We start from the raw sequence: 16,943 nt of genomic DNA, 5'->3' as shown, positions 1-16,943 counted from the left end.
CCGTTGTTCGTTTTATCAGGCTCTTCTCAGAATCAGCACACTAGTTCAGCATACAGTGCTCATCGTGTGTGTTTCCTGGAGTTCAGTTTGGGCCAGGCTACTAAATGAGCACCTAACCTTTCCATCAACCTGGACTTAACACCTAGAATCATTTAAGACAATCTGAAGTGTCCTTTTACTGATCATGGTGTGGAAAGTACCACACACAGAAGTCTTAATATGGACAGTCAGAGATACAACACAACACAGAAAAATAATCATGACTTAGATTTGAGAATAGTAGGTAAACCTACATTTGGGGGCAAAAACCTGTGTGGTTCTTCTATTTGGTCAAAAGGGGTATGATGGGTGGGTATATAAGTGAACGACATGGAGGGTTACTGTGTGAGAAATGCTGCAGCTGCAAGTTATAGAAACTCAACTTGGCTTAAGCAATTTTTTTAAAAGGAATGTAAATGGCAGAATGTCCACTGGTCAATTGGCTTCAGGTATAGCTGGATCCAGGTTCTCAAATGATGTCATTATGACTGCATTGCTTTCTCAACTCTGCTTCTAGTCTGAGGCAGGCTGTCTTCTTAAGGAGACACGAGCTTAGTGAAAAGAAAACACTCCTTTCTGAAAATTTCCAGTAAGTCAGGTAATTGACCTGATGTAGGTCATGTGTAAATTCTAGGGACTATTTAGCCCCACCTAAACTATAAAGACCAAAGGTGGGAAAGAGGTGATTCCTTAGAGGAAAACTGGGGTACTGTTGCCAGAAGAAAGTGGCAAGGGCACCAGACAAGAAAAAATAATAATTTTTACCTGTTAATCACACAAACTGTCTGGAATGTTACCAGAAGGAGGTATTGCCCTTGTCCTGGTAAGCAGTAAAGTCTGCAAACGTTTATGGGACTTCTACAATATGCTCAGTGTCGTGTTACATATTTTCAGATCTTTCTATTCACTTGTTCACTGACCATCTGCCAGACGCTGCATGTGAACAAGCCACACTCCCAGACCTTAAGAGTTCAGACTGATGTGTCAATGCCATGATAGCGTGATCCAAGGGACACTGTGGGAATGTCCTGCAGGCCATCCATCCAGCCTGGGTGGTCAGGAAAGGCTTTCCAGCATAAGTATCATCCCAAGATATGAAGGATCACAGGAAATATATACAGAACCAGGGAAATACTTAAGGAAAGACTATCTCAGACAGAGGAGACGGTGTGCAAGATCCTGAAAGCAAAGGTGATGGCATTTTCACAAAACCAGAACAAGGCCTGTGTGGCCCTGAAGGGTAGAGAATAAAAAGATGTGAGAGCATTGGGTTAGACCCTTTAAATGAGTGAAGAGTCTGGTGTGTGAGTTAGGTTTCAATACAGTAGCTTTAAAAAAAAGATGAGATGAGGCAGGATGGGGCCAGATGGCAGCTTGTAAATCATCCCTCAGAGGTGAACTCGATCCTGACGTGATAGCAGGGAGCCTTTGGGAGGGACTGGTGTGAAGGGATTTGCTGCTGGCTGGCAAGGAATGGAGAGGGTAACAGTGGGTGAGGGCGTGGCAGGGTGAGAATGGGCAGGGACTGGGGCCATTTACATGATTGGCTCCTGCTTTCTTGCACTTAGAGTTCTGTGTAGCTTTGCATAGGACATTTGCCTTCTCTGGGCCTCAGTCTCCCCATGTGTCAAAAGCAGATCATATGGTGTAGCCCCTTGGGATAATAGTCTGGCAGTTCCTCAAAAGGTTATGCATAACATAAGGTTTCCATATGACCTAGGAATTCCACTCTGTACCCAAGAGAAGTGAGAACACACATCCACATGAAAACTCACATATGAATGTTCATAGCAGCATTATTTATAATAGCTACAAAGGAGAAACAATCCAAATGTCCAAATAAATAGATAAATAAATAAAATATGGTACATCCATACAGTGGAATTTATACAGCGATAAAAAAAGAATGAAATGCTAATACAGCCTACAACATGGGTGAACCTTGAAACACACTAAAGAAAGAAGCCAATCACAAAAAAACCGCATTTATGATCCTGTGTTTTATGTCCTGTCCATGGAGACAGAACATAGATTAGTGGTTGCCAGGGCCTGGGGGAGGGGAATGGGAAGTGACTGCTAATGGGTACAGGTTTCTTTTCAGGGAATGAAAGTGTTCTAAAATGGAAAGTGGTGACAGTGGCACAACTTTGTGAATATACAAAAACCACCAAATAGTACACCTTCAATAGGTAAATTTTGCACATGTGAGTGATATCCCATTAAAGCTGTTAAGGTGGGCAGGGGTCATTAGTCCTTGGCCACAGACATCAAGATCTCTCGTGACCGTGGCTATGAGAGCCTCGTGTAGACTATACTGACTGCAGACGGAGTCTGGCTGCAGAGGGTCTTGGGACAGCTGGTGTGTTCCTGAGCTTCTTAGGTGCTTTCACCCCCAGCCCTGCCACCCCTCCTGCTGACCTAGCTCTCACCCTGATCTACCTGCCCACCTCCCTTCCAGGTCTCTTGGCTCTGCCTCACTGGAACTGGCCTGGGAAGACCAGCAGGGTTCAGAAATCTGGGTTATGTATCCATGCTCCTCCAAGATGGGCTAGTCCCCAGTAAGCAAAACGTTTCATTTTTGCAGTCAGCTCACAAAATGCCAGCCCTGTACTACCTTTCCTTTCTCCCATTTCTTTGTGAATTTCTTTATCATTTTTAATTTTTTATTATGGAAAATTTCAAACATATCCAAAAGAGGGAAGAACACATAATGATGTACCTATCACCGTGTTTTACTAAGTGTCAATATTTTGCCAATCTTTCATGTATCTCCCAAACCCATTTTTCTTTTCTGGAATGTTTTAAAAGTAAATCCCATATTTCACACATAAATATTTTAGTAAGTGGAGTGCCTGCGTGGCTTAGTCTGTTAAGCATCTGACTCTTGATTTTGGCTCAGGTAATGATCTCATGGTTGTGGGATCAAGCCCTGCATCAGGCTCTGCACTTAGTGTGGAGCCCGCTTGGGATTCTCTCTCTCCTTCTCTCTCTGCCTCTCCGCTACTTGCTCTTTCTCTCTGTCTCTCAAAATAAATATATAAATGTTAGAAAATATATATTTTAGTAAGGATGTCTAACAGATAAGGAATTTTTTAAATATAACCCACAGTACCATTATCTTACCTAATTAGACATTCTTTAGTATGTCCTAAAGCCCAATCGTGTTCAAATTTCCTGTTATCTTAAAATGTCTTTGTACAATTGGTTTGAATGAGGATCCCCAAAAGGCCCCCATGTAGCATTTGATTGCTGTGTCTCATAACTCTTATTTTTTTTCTTTTAACTCTCTTTTAAATAGGTGCCCCTCCTCATCCATTTTTCAAGCCACTTATTTGTTCTGTAGAATTCTGTGAGTCTTTAAAAAAATTTTTTTTTCATGTTTATTGTTTTTGAGAGAGAGACAGAGCACGAGCAGGGGAGGGGCAGAGAGAGAGGGAGACACAGAATCTGAAGCAGGCTCCGGGCTCTGAGCTGTCAGCACAGAGCCCAACACGGGATCGAACTCACAAATCGAGAGATCATGACCTGAGCCAAAGCCAGCCGCTCAACCAACTGAACCACCCAGGCACCCCTGTGAGTCTTTTTTAAAGTATTCCTATCTAGGGGCGCCTGGGTGGCTCAGTCAGTTAAGTGCCTGACTTCGGCTCAGGTCATGATCTCACAGTTCCCATGTCCAGCTCTGTGCTGACAGTTCAGAACCTGGAGACTGCTTCGGATTCTGTGTCTCCCTCCCTCTTCTGCCCCTCCCCTACTCGTGCTCTGTCTCTCTCAAGAATAAATAAACATTTAAAAAAGTAAAGTATTCCTATCTCGATGGGAAATCAAATCTTCAGATTGTTTTTCACTTCAAGAAAAGATTAAGGAGACTAAACTAGTGATAAATGCATAGATGCATATTTTTAAACAAACAAAAAAACAAGCATTACCCCTGGAAAACAACATCTAACAAAGGAATTGTAATCACAGTACACTTCTTGAGTCAGCTTGATTCATTGTTTCATGGTTCTAGTATTGTAAATGCAGAAGAATAATGACATTAACAAAAGCAGTACAGAAAAACGTAGAAATGTGGAAAGCTAAATCTTCATATTCCTTAGTGGTAATCAATAGATGAAAGTCTAAATCTGAAAAAAAAAATAACATGAGCAGTACAAGTCTGGCACTTAGATAATAGATATAAAAACCAGAAGAGGGCCGTCTGGGTGGCTCAGTCAGTTAAGTGCACGACTTTGGCTCAGGTCATGATCTCATGGTTCATGAGTTCGAGCCCTATGTGGAGCTCTGTGGCTGACAGCTCAGAGCCTTAAGCCTGCTTTGGATTCTGTGTCTCTCTTCTCTCTCTCTCTCTCTCTCTCTCTCTCTCTCTCTCTCTGCCCCTTCCCTGCTCATGCTCTGTCTCTCTGTCTCTCTCTCAAAAATAAATAAACATTAAAAAAATTTTTTTAAAAAGTAAGAAATAATCAGAAATATCAGAAAGAGTTGACAGGAATTGGAAGTGAGAGGGAATGGGCTAGGAAACAGTGGTTTTAAAGTGTATACCAGATTATCATATTTATTCACACCAAAAATATCTTTTAAAAGTTTCACTCAACTGATATCGCTGGAGGCTAAAATCTGAAAAAGAATGAGTTAAGACTCCAGAAACCCTTGTGGCTTAATTTGGCAAATTCTGTGAAGGAGTGTAACTCTCCACCCAACCCTCCGAGTTTACAGCACAGAGAAGGTTCATCTGGCTGCACCTTCTCCCACCTGTTCTGTCTTTTTGCTGGTGCCTGCCAGAGTGACCAGCCAGAATGAAAATGCCAGCCAACTGTCCTGGACATTGTCTAAGCAGGAGACTTCATCATTGCCAGCCACATCACCTTTGCCTTTTCCTCCTCTCTCCCCTTCCTTAGGAGCCTCTAAGGTACTTTTCAGTGGCTGCTCCCAACAACTCCCAACTTTGTTGAAGATCCTTCAAAAGAGATGTACTGGAGTCTATTTTCATAGCCTAACACAGCAGGGCCACTTGGAAGGGCTGGGATGTTCGTCTCCCTCCCATCTACCTCTCTGAGGTACTTCCTCAGGGATAGGATGGTGCCATCAGTATTAAGAGCACTGGTTCTAGGGGCGCCTGCATGGCTCAGTCAATTAAGCATCCGTCTCTTGATTTTGGCTTAGGTCATGATCTCATGGTTCGAGTCCCGTGTCTCTCTCCCTCCTCTCTCTGCCCCTTCCCCCACTCATGCATACACACATGCTCTCACTCTCTCTCTCTCAAAATAAATAAATGTCAAATAGAAAAAAAAAAAGGGGGTGCCTGGGTGGCTCAGTCGGTTAAGCGTCCGACTTCGGCTCAGGTCATGATCTCACAGTTTGTGAGTTCGAGCCCCGCATCAGGCTCTGTGCTGACAGCTTAGAGCCTGGAGCCTGCTCAAATTCTATGTCTCCCTCTCTCTCTGCCCCTACCCCGCTCATGCTCTGTCTCTCTCTCTCTCTGTCAAAAATAAATAAACATTAAAAACATTTTTAAAAAAATAAGAGCACTGGTTCTAAAGTCAGACTTATAGCTTGGTCTCTTATGTGCTGTGTGACTTTGAACAAATTACTTAAGCTCTCTTGAGTTTCAGCTTGCCAGCTGTAAAACGGAGAGCATAATAATACATAGGTTCTTGTAAGGACTTAAAAAGAATAACACGTGTAATAAGGTCTTCATGGCCAATTAAGTGCTTCACAAATGGAGCTATTAACCATCTCCCAGATACTTGAATCATCCCCCACCTATCCCTGCCATTCCAGAATCTCCAGGATGATGCTGACAGCTCCTTTTGGAACCAGGATACTCCCCACCCATACCTGTGCTCCCCATGTTCCCCATTTATACTTATCTCCACCCCCAGCCAGTCTCCCCTTTCCATAGAATCAGCTTACATCTTGGCCTCTGGCCAAAGGGATCATAATCTCACTTGCCTTTGTGTAGAATCTCAAATCCCCTACCAATAGATGGTTTGGAAACAATGAGATTGGGGCTCCTGCCTCCAAAGAGAGCACTCAGGGAGCAGCTGGCTGGTCTTATGTGGATTGTAGGATTGGGCACTATAAGGCCAGCAAGACTGCAGGGATGAATGGGTAGTCCTACTCGGGGGAAACTGAGGAAGAGAACCAGGCCAGCTCTGAACCTGCTGAAGGAATCTCAACGTCTCCAAAGAAATCTCACCAGAGAGTTCACAGGAAGCAATGACAGGAGGGATTTGGACCCCTCAGCTTCTGTAGTGGGCCCCTAGAACTACCTTCCCCTTAAGAGTGCCCATGGGGGAAAAAACAGTTTCCTCAAAGGAAGTTAGGATGCCGTCAGGAAGAGAGATGGATCTTGGACAATGCGTTAAAAAATGCCCATTATCTATTATGTATAGAATCAGGATCCAGATAACTTATCACAAGATCAGAACAACTAGCTAGATCTAACAAGAAAAAAATAAACAAGAAACAAATGTGAAGTCCTACCCTGAGGGTCAAGAAACCAACTGCACACAAAGAGGTGGGGAGGACCTAGTAGACTGATACTGGGCAACAAAGTGATGTGGCTGCCAGAAACATTAATTCAGTGTGAGGTCATATTAATGGAAGAGGAGAATCTGGGAAAGGGAGGTGAAAGTCCAGCTTTGTCACCAACTGGGTTCAGTTCTAAGAGTTATACTTTAAGGGGGACATTGTTGACTTGGTAAGAAGCCAACAGAGGAAGATGTCAGAATGCTGAGAGCCCAGAATCCTGTCCTTTGAAGAAAGGCTGAAAGAACCTCATTCTAGAGGAATGAGAGGTGCCTTTACAATTCTGAAGGGGTTCCCACAAAGAAAATAGTAGAGCTGGTCAGATGATCAGGTGAACTGGGAAAAGCCCAGTTTTTCTCCTAGAGTCAATTAGAGCAGCTGGATTCTGGGGGCACCTGGGTGGCTCAGTCAGTTGAGCATCAGACTCTTGATTTTGGCTCAGGAAGTTATCCCAGGGTTGTGGGAGTCTGTCTGCCTCGCTCTCTGCCCCTCCCCCACTCAGGCCCAGAAGAAGGAGAAGAAGGAGGAGGAGGAGGACAAGGAGGAGGAGAAGAAGGGGAAGAAGAAGGAGAAAAGCTGGATTCGGACTCCACCATTTACTGGCTCTTAGGGACTGAACACTCTTCAAACTGCAACATGTCAGACACAACTGAGGGCTGAGTGTTGCTATTCTGTGAGAGCCAAAGGTAGGCAAACACCAGGAGGAAAATTTCAGCTTGATGCTAGGAAGAATTTTTTTCTTTCTTTTTTACTTTATTTTATTTATTGTTATTTTTATTTTAGAGAGAGAAAGTGCAAGCAGGGCAGAGAGGCAGAGGGAGAGAGAGAATATTAAACAGGCCCCAAGCTCAGTACTGAGCCCTATGTAGGGCTCAATCCCATGACCCTGGGGTCATGACCTGAGCCAAATCAAGAGTTGGATGTTCAATCGACTGAGCCACCCAGGTGCCCCTCTTTCTTTCTTTTTTAAGTGATATTTAGCATTCCTATCTCTGATCACAAAAGAAATACATGGTTGTGTAGAATATTGGTAAACAGAAAAGCAAAATTAAATAAAAATCACATCAACTACTATTTACCTGCTAATAATTAGGGATAGGATAGGTAGGATAGGTACACAGATACATGGATGATAGATAGATACATCCAGGTAGATATTAACAAAAATGGGATCATACAAATAATTATCTGAGAGAACAGAGTATCGCCACATAAAGATGTACGTATTGGTATGTAAGGATGTTTATTGCAGTATTGTTTCTAGTAGAAAAGAAGTAGTTGTAAACCAGCTAAATACTGTTCAGTAGGAGAATGTTGGGAATGTGCGTAAATGACAGTGCATCCACATCATGCAGCACTCCACAGCTAGTTGAAAAAAAGGGTGGAGCTATAAGTATGCATCGCCTTCAGAACGTTTCCAACATATATTGCTTAAGGCCAAAAGAAAGTTATAGGATAATATGCCTAGTATGATCCCATTTTTGTGAAAAGAATAGCATGCACATACATGTTTTTATAAGTGAAGGAAACAACATGATGCTAACAGTGGGTACACCTGGGGAGGCAGATTTGAAGAGGCCACAAGACATTGAATGTGTTCTTTGAACGTTTCTGTGTTGACTTGGGACAATCAGCCTACATGATTTTTACACAGAATGACTGAAATTTAAATAAATAAACAATAATCTACCCTGGAAATTTCTCCATGGCATTAAAGATTTTACATCATATTAACGACCACATGTATTCCTTGTGTAAATTTCTCTTAATGTTACTGAACCCGATGGTGGACATTGAGTACATCAGGAGCTGTCCAAAGAGGGACCAGGGGCATTCTGACAGTGTCTATCAAGACCTGAAAATGTGCAGACTCCTAGATCTAACCATACCTCATGTAGGAGATTATCCGACAGGCACACTAGTGCTTGTGCCCCAAGATGTCTACCCAAGAATGGCCCCTGCCTTATTATTCCTGCCAGCAAGAGGCTAGAAACAATCTACATCTCCACCCTCAGGACTGGATAAATTAAAAGTATAGGCTGAGTGCATGCTCCAATTCTCAACAGCAGATACAAGAAATGAAATGGAGCTGTAGAAATTTACATGGAAAATGTGCCAGCACATATTCCACCGTGAAGAGAAGAAAGGCAAGTTACAGAACAGTATGTACAGTATGATCTCATTTCTATTTAAAACGTATATGTGACTGTGCATTGAAAAAGATCTGAAGGATAAACAGCAAGCTGTAAGTAGGATTTACCTCTAGGTATGTATGTATGTATGTATGTATATATGTATATATATATATATATATATATATATATATATATATATATATATACATATATACACATATATGTATATGTGTGTGTATATGGATATATATATATATGGATATATATATATATATATATATATATATGGGTGTGTATATATATATATATATATATATATATATGGGTATATATATATGGGTATGTATATATATATATCCCTATAAGGATATAGGTATACAGGTATAAAGACAGTGAGCTCCACGAGGTGTGCAAACCAGGATTGGCTGTCCCTTATTCAGGGATGCTGCGGAAGGGAACCTCGGTTCCCCTCTTAGCCCTGAGAATCTCCGAGAGAGGGGAGGTCAGGACGGGGAGCAGAATCCACCCCTAAGGGGAAAGGGTTAAGTGGGGATGGCTTTCCTGTGGGCGGGCTCGGCGATCGGCAGCGCCGGGCTCTGTTAGCCAAGTCTGAGCATCGCGGAGGATGCGGCGCGGGGAGCGGCTGCAGGGACGCGCGCAAGGTGAACGCGGGGGCTGCCGGCTAGGCGCCCAGGTGAGGAGCTGGCCGAGGGAGGGGGCGATGACGGGGCCCAGGCAGGGAGCATGGACTGCAGCCCCCTTTCTGGGCGCGAGCGGCAAGGCCTGCACCAGTGCCCACCCCCACCCGGGACACTGCGGGAAGGCGCGGAGCCAGGGGAGAGGAGCCGAAGGAGGAGAGGTAACCCGAGATGGACCAGGTCCTGGAGGCTGCCCTGCGGCGGCCCTCGCCCTGCCCCCAGGCGGGCCTCTCTCCAGTCCCTAGGGCAGAGAGATACCCCCTACCCTTTACCCCATCCCCCCAAGAATCTGTCCTGTAGCGGGAACCCAGGACTAGGCAGCCTCCCCCGTGCCCATAAATGCCTACATCTCATTTGAATTGCGGGCGGTTGAGCAGATGGCATATGCTTATCACTGAAGGCCTAACTCAACTACCTCCTCTGAAAAGCTTTTGGACCCCCTGTGCAAAATGAGCCATTGCAGGTCTCACAACCCCTAGTGTGGCCATGTGCTGGCTGTGCGACCTTGGGTGATTTGCGAAACCTCTCTGAACCTTGGTTTCATCCTCTATGAAATGGTTATACCCACACCTGCTTGTGTTGAGAGGGTTGGGTGAGATGGAGGACAGGCAGCTAATCTTAGCGCAGGAGCCTTACTGGGTAAGTGCTCAACACAGGAGCACTATTATTAACCAGGACATGTGTCAGTGGCTGTTCAGTCCTTCCTCCTCAGCTACCCCCCCCCCCCCCCCAATCCTGACACTGCAATTGAGGCTTCTCTTTGGGTCCCCAGCACCCAGCTAGGAGCAGAGCAGAGTGAATGCTTGAGAAATTAACAAGACTTTAAGGCAGAGTCTAGTTTGGGGGATCTTTGAACCCCCTGAAATTGTCCACAACTTTGGATGAACCTTGGCATTTTTCTGGAGAGAGCACCTGGAACTTTCATTGGTTTCTCAAGGGGTCTGTGAGCCACCAAAGATGAGGAGCCAGGGAGTCTTCCCAGAGAAGAAAGGAGCAGGGCTTCTGCCCCTAAACACACCCAAGCCTCTCCTCTCTCATAGTTGCTGTTCCCTGGCCCTGCAGTCTCCTGGCCACCTTCCTGCCTCCCTGGCTTAACTAGGGACTCAAGAAGAGGAAACTTCAGGGCGTATCTACCCAGGGCCAGGCATATGCAGGGGGCCTGAGGCAAGAAATAAAGATGCAAAAGCAGCCCTTGAAAAGCCCCAGGCCAGTGGAGGAGACCTGAGATTGCATTATGTGACCTGGATGATAGGAAGGGGTGGAGGTGGTGTCAGGGAAAGAAATGTCTAAGCTGAAACAAGCCACTATTATTATCTTACCTGGATTTCTGCACTGGCCTCTCTCCCCCTTTTCAGTACACTTAATTGGACCTTTTTGCTTCCATGCTTAACATCTGCATTGGCTTCCTGTGATACTTAGAATAAAATCCAGGTGCCTTATTGTGGCTTACAAGGGCCCTTGTGATCTAGCCCCACCTTCTTGATCTTATCTCCCTTCGCTCCTTTCTCCTTCCTTTGCTCTGCTCCAGCCACACTAGCCTTTTCATTTCCTGAATTCACCTCATTCATTCTGCTTCAAGGCCTTTTGCACTTTCTGTTCCCTTTGCCAAATACTTTTCCCTCATTATCTTCAAATGGCTGGCTCCTTCTCATCAGCATCTAGCTTAGATGTCACCTCTCAGAGGTCTTCCTGTTGTACCCCCTGTGTAAAGTAGCCCCCATCAATCTCTTAACCTGTTTTATTTTCTTCAGCGCTCATCTTATTTAAAATTATTCATTGTCTGCCCCTTACCCTAGAATGCCAGCTCAGTGAGGGCAGGCATCTTGTCAGTCTTTTCACTGCTTTATCCCCAGGGCCTGGCAGATAGTATGTGCTCACATATTTTGTCGAAATACGTCAGGGGGCTGGTGGAAAGAAAGCTTTCTGGACAAAGGGAAAAGTAAAAGGTCTCTAATGCTTATTAAACTCCTATTATGGGCCTGGCCTATATAATGTGTTTTGTTAGGTAAGTCTTGGAAGAGCTCCTTTGAATTAGGTACTTTTCTTATACCCATTTTACTGATGGGAAAACCATGATTTGCAGAGGTGAGGTGACTCACCCAGGAAATAGCGAAGCTGGGATTCAAACCCAGATCTCTCCTCAAAGGCAGGAGCATGTTCCTCTCCCTCTTCACTGCTCTGATATTTGAGCCAGGCCTTCAAGAATAGGGTTTCAGGGGCACCTGGGTGGCTCAGTCAGTTGAGCATCCAACTTTGGTTCAGGTCATGATCTCATGGTTCATGAGTTCAAGCCCCACATCAGGCTCTGTGATGACAGCTCAGCTCTGTGAGCCTTCAGATTCTGTCTGTCTGTCTCTCTCTCTCTCTCTCTCTCTCTCTCTCTCTGCCCCTCCCCCACTCATGCTCTGTCTCCCTCTCTCTCATAAATAAGTAAACATTAAAAAAAAAAAAAAAAGAGAGGATTTCAGCTAGTGAAGAAGAAGGGAGAGGGCAGTCCAAGCTGAGAGAACAGCAGGAGCAAAGGATTGGGGCATTGGACAGCCCAGTGGTTGTTGAAGGGGATAAGCAGCCTGGTGTAGCCTTGGAAGGCTAAGAGAGAAGCTTATATTATTTCCTGAGGGTGATGGGGAGCCACCAAAGGTTTTGAAGTAGGGCAAGTGGCATGACCAGAGATACATTTTTAAAAGGTCACTCTGGGCAGCATGAAGGGGTTGAACAGGAAGGGGTTGGGGAAAGGGGAGCTCTCTTTCTTTCTTTCTTGCCACCACCCGCCTTGGGACAGCTATGGATGCTCCCAATGCTCACATGTCATCCCCCTTCTCCTTTTTTTAGGCTCATCCAGTGAGGACTGGAAGTTGAGTGTTCTAGGCCCACACATCAGAGTGGACCATGGCCCCCAGCCCATGGGGCCGTGTATGTGGCCCCCTACTGCTGATGCTGCTGCTCTCCCTGGGGCCTGGCCCTGCTCTGGGCCGGCGCCTTCCCAAGCCACTTGAGGACTCGGAACCACACCTGATCCTAGGAGATGACCCCCAGGGCCCTATGGGCACAGAGCCCCATGCCCTCGACTTCTTCTGGCAGAAGTCCAGAGATGAGAGCCCCTGGAACTCCAATGTCCCCCAGGTGCCTGCCGAGGAAGCACCTGAGGCGCCCGCAGATTCTCCCCTTGGCCCAGCCCTGCACGGACCTAAAGCAGCCCATAGGGCTCAGAGAGAAGGACTCCCAGTAACTGATGATCTCCAGATGGCTCGAGGGCCAAGTTCTCATGGCTGGACAGGACCTCCTGACTCACAGGAGCCTATGGAGCAAGAAGCACCAGCCCCCCATCCAGTGGGTCTCCCCCATCTCACTTTCATCCCCATAACTCCCAGACTCCAACTCAGGATAGCTACAGTTTCTCCCTCCCCAGGGCCAGAGGAATCTGGAGGCCAAATGGGACAACAACCACCTAAAGATGAGGGTCTGGTGGCTGAAGCCAAGATCAGAGTCTCAGAGATATCCCCCTTAGACCACCAGGGCCCTTCCCAGACTCTTGCCCCCAACTTGGGCACTACCAAGACACCAGTGCTGGAAGAACAGGGTGGGGGCGAGGAGGACTTCCAGGAGGCAGCTCAAAGCCCCCTCTTCACCCAACAAGATCCAGCAGCCCCTCATGTTGGTTTGGTATCTCCAGCTGAGGTGGCATCCTCTCAGGAGACTGGGCCCCAGCCAGACCTGGCATTGGCCAAAAGCCTTCCTCCTACTGAGGAGCTACCACTTGAGCTCCCCAAGAAGGCTGGAGGTGGGGAGACCTGGGAAGTCAGTCTTCCAAGTCCCTCACCCAAAGAGGCTGATCTTTCTGATGTGAGGAGCTCACCAAGACCCCAGCCCTCAGGTCCCCCAGCCACAGAGACTCCTGACGGGCAACCTAAGCCAGGTGGGTATCAAAGTGGAGGTTTCCCAGTAGGGCTGGGAGGGGACGGTGTTCCAGCAGAGCTGGATGCCCCAGTTTCTATGTGACCTCTGGTCTCTCTGGGTCCCATTTTCCTCATTCTGGCAAATGAGTGTGATTGTGCCTCCCTTTGGGGGGACTAGACTTTGGGGACCACTGCATGGTCAGACAGTGATAACTGCTTTTGTTATTTCAGAGATAGCAGCAATGAATGGAGCAGACCCCATCTCCCCCCAGCGGGTGAGAGGAGCACTGGAGACCCCAGGTACCCCCAAGTCCCTCATCCCTGGCCCCTTGGACCCTGGCCCAACTACAAATCGAACAGAGAGCCCTGTGGGGGCCCTGCAGCCAGGTGAGGGGATGACTAGGGGTTTGGGGGAGAGTGGGTACTCTGTCTAATAATTAAAAACCGAGGTACATGGCGGGGAGTGAATGGGGACAAATACTTCCTTAAAGGAACTGGCCAGGACTTCCTTCAAAAACTTAAGGATAATAAACTAATACTGGGTACTCTGGGACAAGTCATTTGCCCTTTGGGGATGGAATATTCGTAAATGTAACTTGGATATATTTAGTGCAGTGTCTCCAACTCCCACAAATCACTGGAGGAGTTTTTTAAAAACTCCAATACCCAGGCCCCATCCCAAGGAATTCTGATTCAGTTCGTCTCCAGGTGATTCTAATATGCAGCCAATGTTGAGAACTGCTGGTATATTATTAATAAAAGTGATAGGTCATGTCGTTTAACATTACTGGGTGTTGGGCACTATGCTAAACATTTAATCTTCCCCACAATCCAATGAGGTAGGTACTATTATCATCCCCATTTCACAGATGTGCTTAGAAAAGTGAAATAACTTGCCCACCACACTAGAGAATGTGGGAAATCAAAAGCACTTTTCAAAGGGTTATTCTGATATTGTTATTATTGCAGATGAAGCCGAGGAGTGGCCGGGGCGCCCCCAAAGCCATCCCCCAGCACCCCCAGTCCAGGCCCCCTCGACGTCACGCCGGGGCCTCATTCGGGTCACTACGCAGCGCGCCCTGGGCCAGCCACCCCCTCCGGAGCCCTCAGCCAGCTCCATGGCATCAGCCCCAGCCACCAACCCCCCGGCCAATGCCACCGCCCCTCCCCTGCGCTGGGGTCCCCTGCGGCGGGTGCTGAGCTTTTCCTGGGAGCTGCACGTCTATGGGGTGGGGGTGCTCTTCCTGTTGCCCGCGTTGTTGGCACTGGCCTCACTGGCAGCTGCCCCTGCGGGGCCCCGGCTGGCTCTGGTGGCAGCGGTGCTGGTGCTCATAGCGTCGGGGCTTCGATCTGCCTACATGCTCGCGGACCCATACGGCTCTCAGGCACGGCTGGGCTTACGCACTGGCCTGGTGCTCTACAACCTGCCCTTCCCCTTGCTGCTCACTGCGCTGGCGGCCCTGACCCTACTCGGGCTGGGCGCAGGGCTGCCACAGCAGCTGCAAAACCCGCTCCTGCTGGGAGCGTTGGCGTTGGCGCACGGCGTGGGGTTGCTGACTACTGACCTGTTGTCAGTGAGGCCTGCGTTCAACCTCCTGGCTCAGGGCTTGTCTTGTGCCTGGGGTGCGGCCGTGGCTCTGGGCACACTCTGTCTGTGCCGTCGCCGCCTGCTGGACGGGCCGCGGGGCTGGGATGCCAGCCCGGGCCCGCGGCTGCTGGCCGTGGCCGGCGCGCTGGGGCTGCTGGCCAGTGGCTTGCAACTGGCAGCGGCGCTCTGGCTATACCCGGGCCCAGGTCGGGTGGGTCGCTTTTCGTGGGCCTGGTGGGGCGTCCACTTCTGGCTGCGCCTGCTGGAGCTGACATGGGCCCTCACCCTTGCGCTGGCCGCTGTAGCCGCCGCGCGGCCCAGGCCGCCCACAGAGCACGCTTGCTGGGCTAAGTTGCTGCGCCTGGCGTGCCCCACGCCCTCGGGCAAGAGCGAGGTGCCTGAGCGACCAAACAACTGCTATGCGGGGCCTAGTGGCGTGGGTGCAGGCAGCTTGGACATAAGCAAGAGCCTCATCCGCAACCCAGCAGAGGGTGGGCCGCCTGCCACGCCCAGTTCAGGCGCCTGGGGGTCGGCTGCGTCGTTGGGCCGTGGTCCCCAGGGTGGCCCTGGACTGTCCCGCAGCAGCGTGGGGCCGGCGCCGTCGATGAGCGAGCTGGACCTGCGGCCGCCATCACCCATCAACTTGAGCCGCAGCATCGACGCCGCGCTCTTCCGAGAGCACTTGGTGCGAGACAGCGTTTTCCGGCGCTGTGGCCTGCGCGGTCTGTCCTCCCCGCCGCCCGGGGGCGCGCTGCGGCCGCGCCGGGGCAGCCACCCCGACCCCGAGCTCGAGGGCGCAGGCTCTTCGCTCCTGAGGGGCCGCTGCCGGTCTCTCAGCGACGTGCGCGTGCGCGGCCCGGTCCCACCACATGTCGCGGATGAACCTGACGGGGCGGTTTCTGGCAGCTCCATGGACAGCTTCTCCCGGGGCTCGCTCAAGATCAGCTGGAACCCGTGGCGTCACGGGCTGTCGTCGGTGGACAGTCTGCCCCTCGATGAGCTGCCCAGCACGGTGCAGCTACTGCCTGCCCCAGCCCCTGCTCCTGCCCCTACTCCCTCCCGGTCCGGGGAACCTCAGAGTGAGGTCCAGCCTCGCTGCAAGCCCGGGGACTCCCGCAGCGCCTCCAGTGACACCATCGAGCTCTGAGGGGTCCAGGGATGCAGGACCGGGGCCCTACCCTCGATGGCCATATGGCTTGGCCGACTGGGACAACTGAACATTTGAAAAACTGGCATTCCCGGGTTTCCATCTAACTACAGCCCCTGGCAACATTGGGGCATGAACCTAACTGCCCCCATTTTTTGTTTTTTAAATATCTATTTTTTTCAGTGGGTATTTTGCACAGAGGCTGTGACTTATGCGGAATACAGGGTGGACATGCATGGATTTGGGTGTGGGATATGGGGTCCAGGTACCCCCAAACACCCCTCCAGACTCCGTAGTGTGGAGATGAGGTTTGCTTGCCCAGACTGACTGTCCTCTTTGTGCCAAAGAAATAAACCCTTAGGACTTGGCTCATGCCTCCCTCTGGCCATGCCAGGATCCCGTTCAGAGAAGAGGTAGCAGTCCCCACCCCTGACCCCCAGCAATCCCAAGTCCCCTATATGTTGGGGAGGGGAGGACCCAGAAAGGAAAGGTACCCCACTGTGGGAAGCCTTAAGAATAACGGCTACAGAACATCTATCTGTTGTACACTGTTTTCAGCTCTTTGTATTTATCCTCTTCCTTAATTCTATTAAGCCTGAGTGGAAAGCATTATCATGCCCATTTTATAGATGGGAAGAGTGAAGATCAGAGACAAAAGCAATTTGTCCAGGGTCCTTTGGCAAATGATAGCTGGCAATGAACCCAGGAACCTCCACTCCAAAGCCTGGTTCCTCCATCCCCTTCTCCTAACACTACTTCAGGGCCAAGCCCCTCTGTCCTCCTTATACTGCTTCTCCATCATGGTAGCCCTCAATTTCCCAGGGTTTTAGAAAATTTCCCCAAGGGTGGGTTGGTGGGGGGGGGCTCGCAGTAGCTCAGGCCAACCCATAGGGAGTAGGAGGCAGGTAGTGA

The 16,943-nt window shown here is 48.8% G+C and overlaps 1 protein-coding gene across 1 annotated transcript; it reads left to right on the top strand.

Moving 5' to 3' along the window:
* The first annotated feature begins 9,320 nt into the window (after positions 1–9,320).
* PRRT3 (proline rich transmembrane protein 3) lies at positions 9,321–16,856 on the top strand. Its single transcript, XM_042910637.1, has 4 exons — positions 9,321–9,396; positions 12,233–13,316; positions 13,528–13,683; positions 14,266–16,856. The coding sequence occupies exons 2-4, from the start codon at positions 12,290–12,292 to the stop codon at positions 16,029–16,031; spliced, it is 2,949 nt and encodes a 982-aa protein (XP_042766571.1). The 5' UTR covers positions 9,321–9,396; positions 12,233–12,289; the 3' UTR covers positions 16,032–16,856.
* Positions 16,857–16,943: the final 87 nt, after the last annotated feature.

Source organism: Panthera leo, chromosome A2 (assembly GCF_018350215.1).
Source record: "Panthera leo isolate Ple1 chromosome A2, P.leo_Ple1_pat1.1, whole genome shotgun sequence".
NCBI lineage: Eukaryota > Metazoa > Chordata > Mammalia > Carnivora > Felidae > Panthera > Panthera leo.
This window is presented reverse-complemented; position numbering and strand designations above follow the sequence as displayed.

What these genes read in the sequence shown, in the direction of transcription:
- PRRT3 (XM_042910637.1), top strand. Translation starts at nt 12,290, where the DNA reads ATGGCCCCCAGCCCATGGGGCCGTGTATGTGGCCCCCTACTGCTGATG. An exon ending in TGACGGGCAACCTAAGCCAG is followed by an intron (nt 13,317 to 13,527) that starts GTGGGTATCAAA and finishes TTGTTATTTCAG; the next exon opens with AGATAGCAGCAATGAATGGA. An exon ending in TGTGGGGGCCCTGCAGCCAG is followed by an intron (nt 13,684 to 14,265) that starts GTGAGGGGATGA and finishes TTATTATTGCAG; the next exon opens with ATGAAGCCGAGGAGTGGCCG.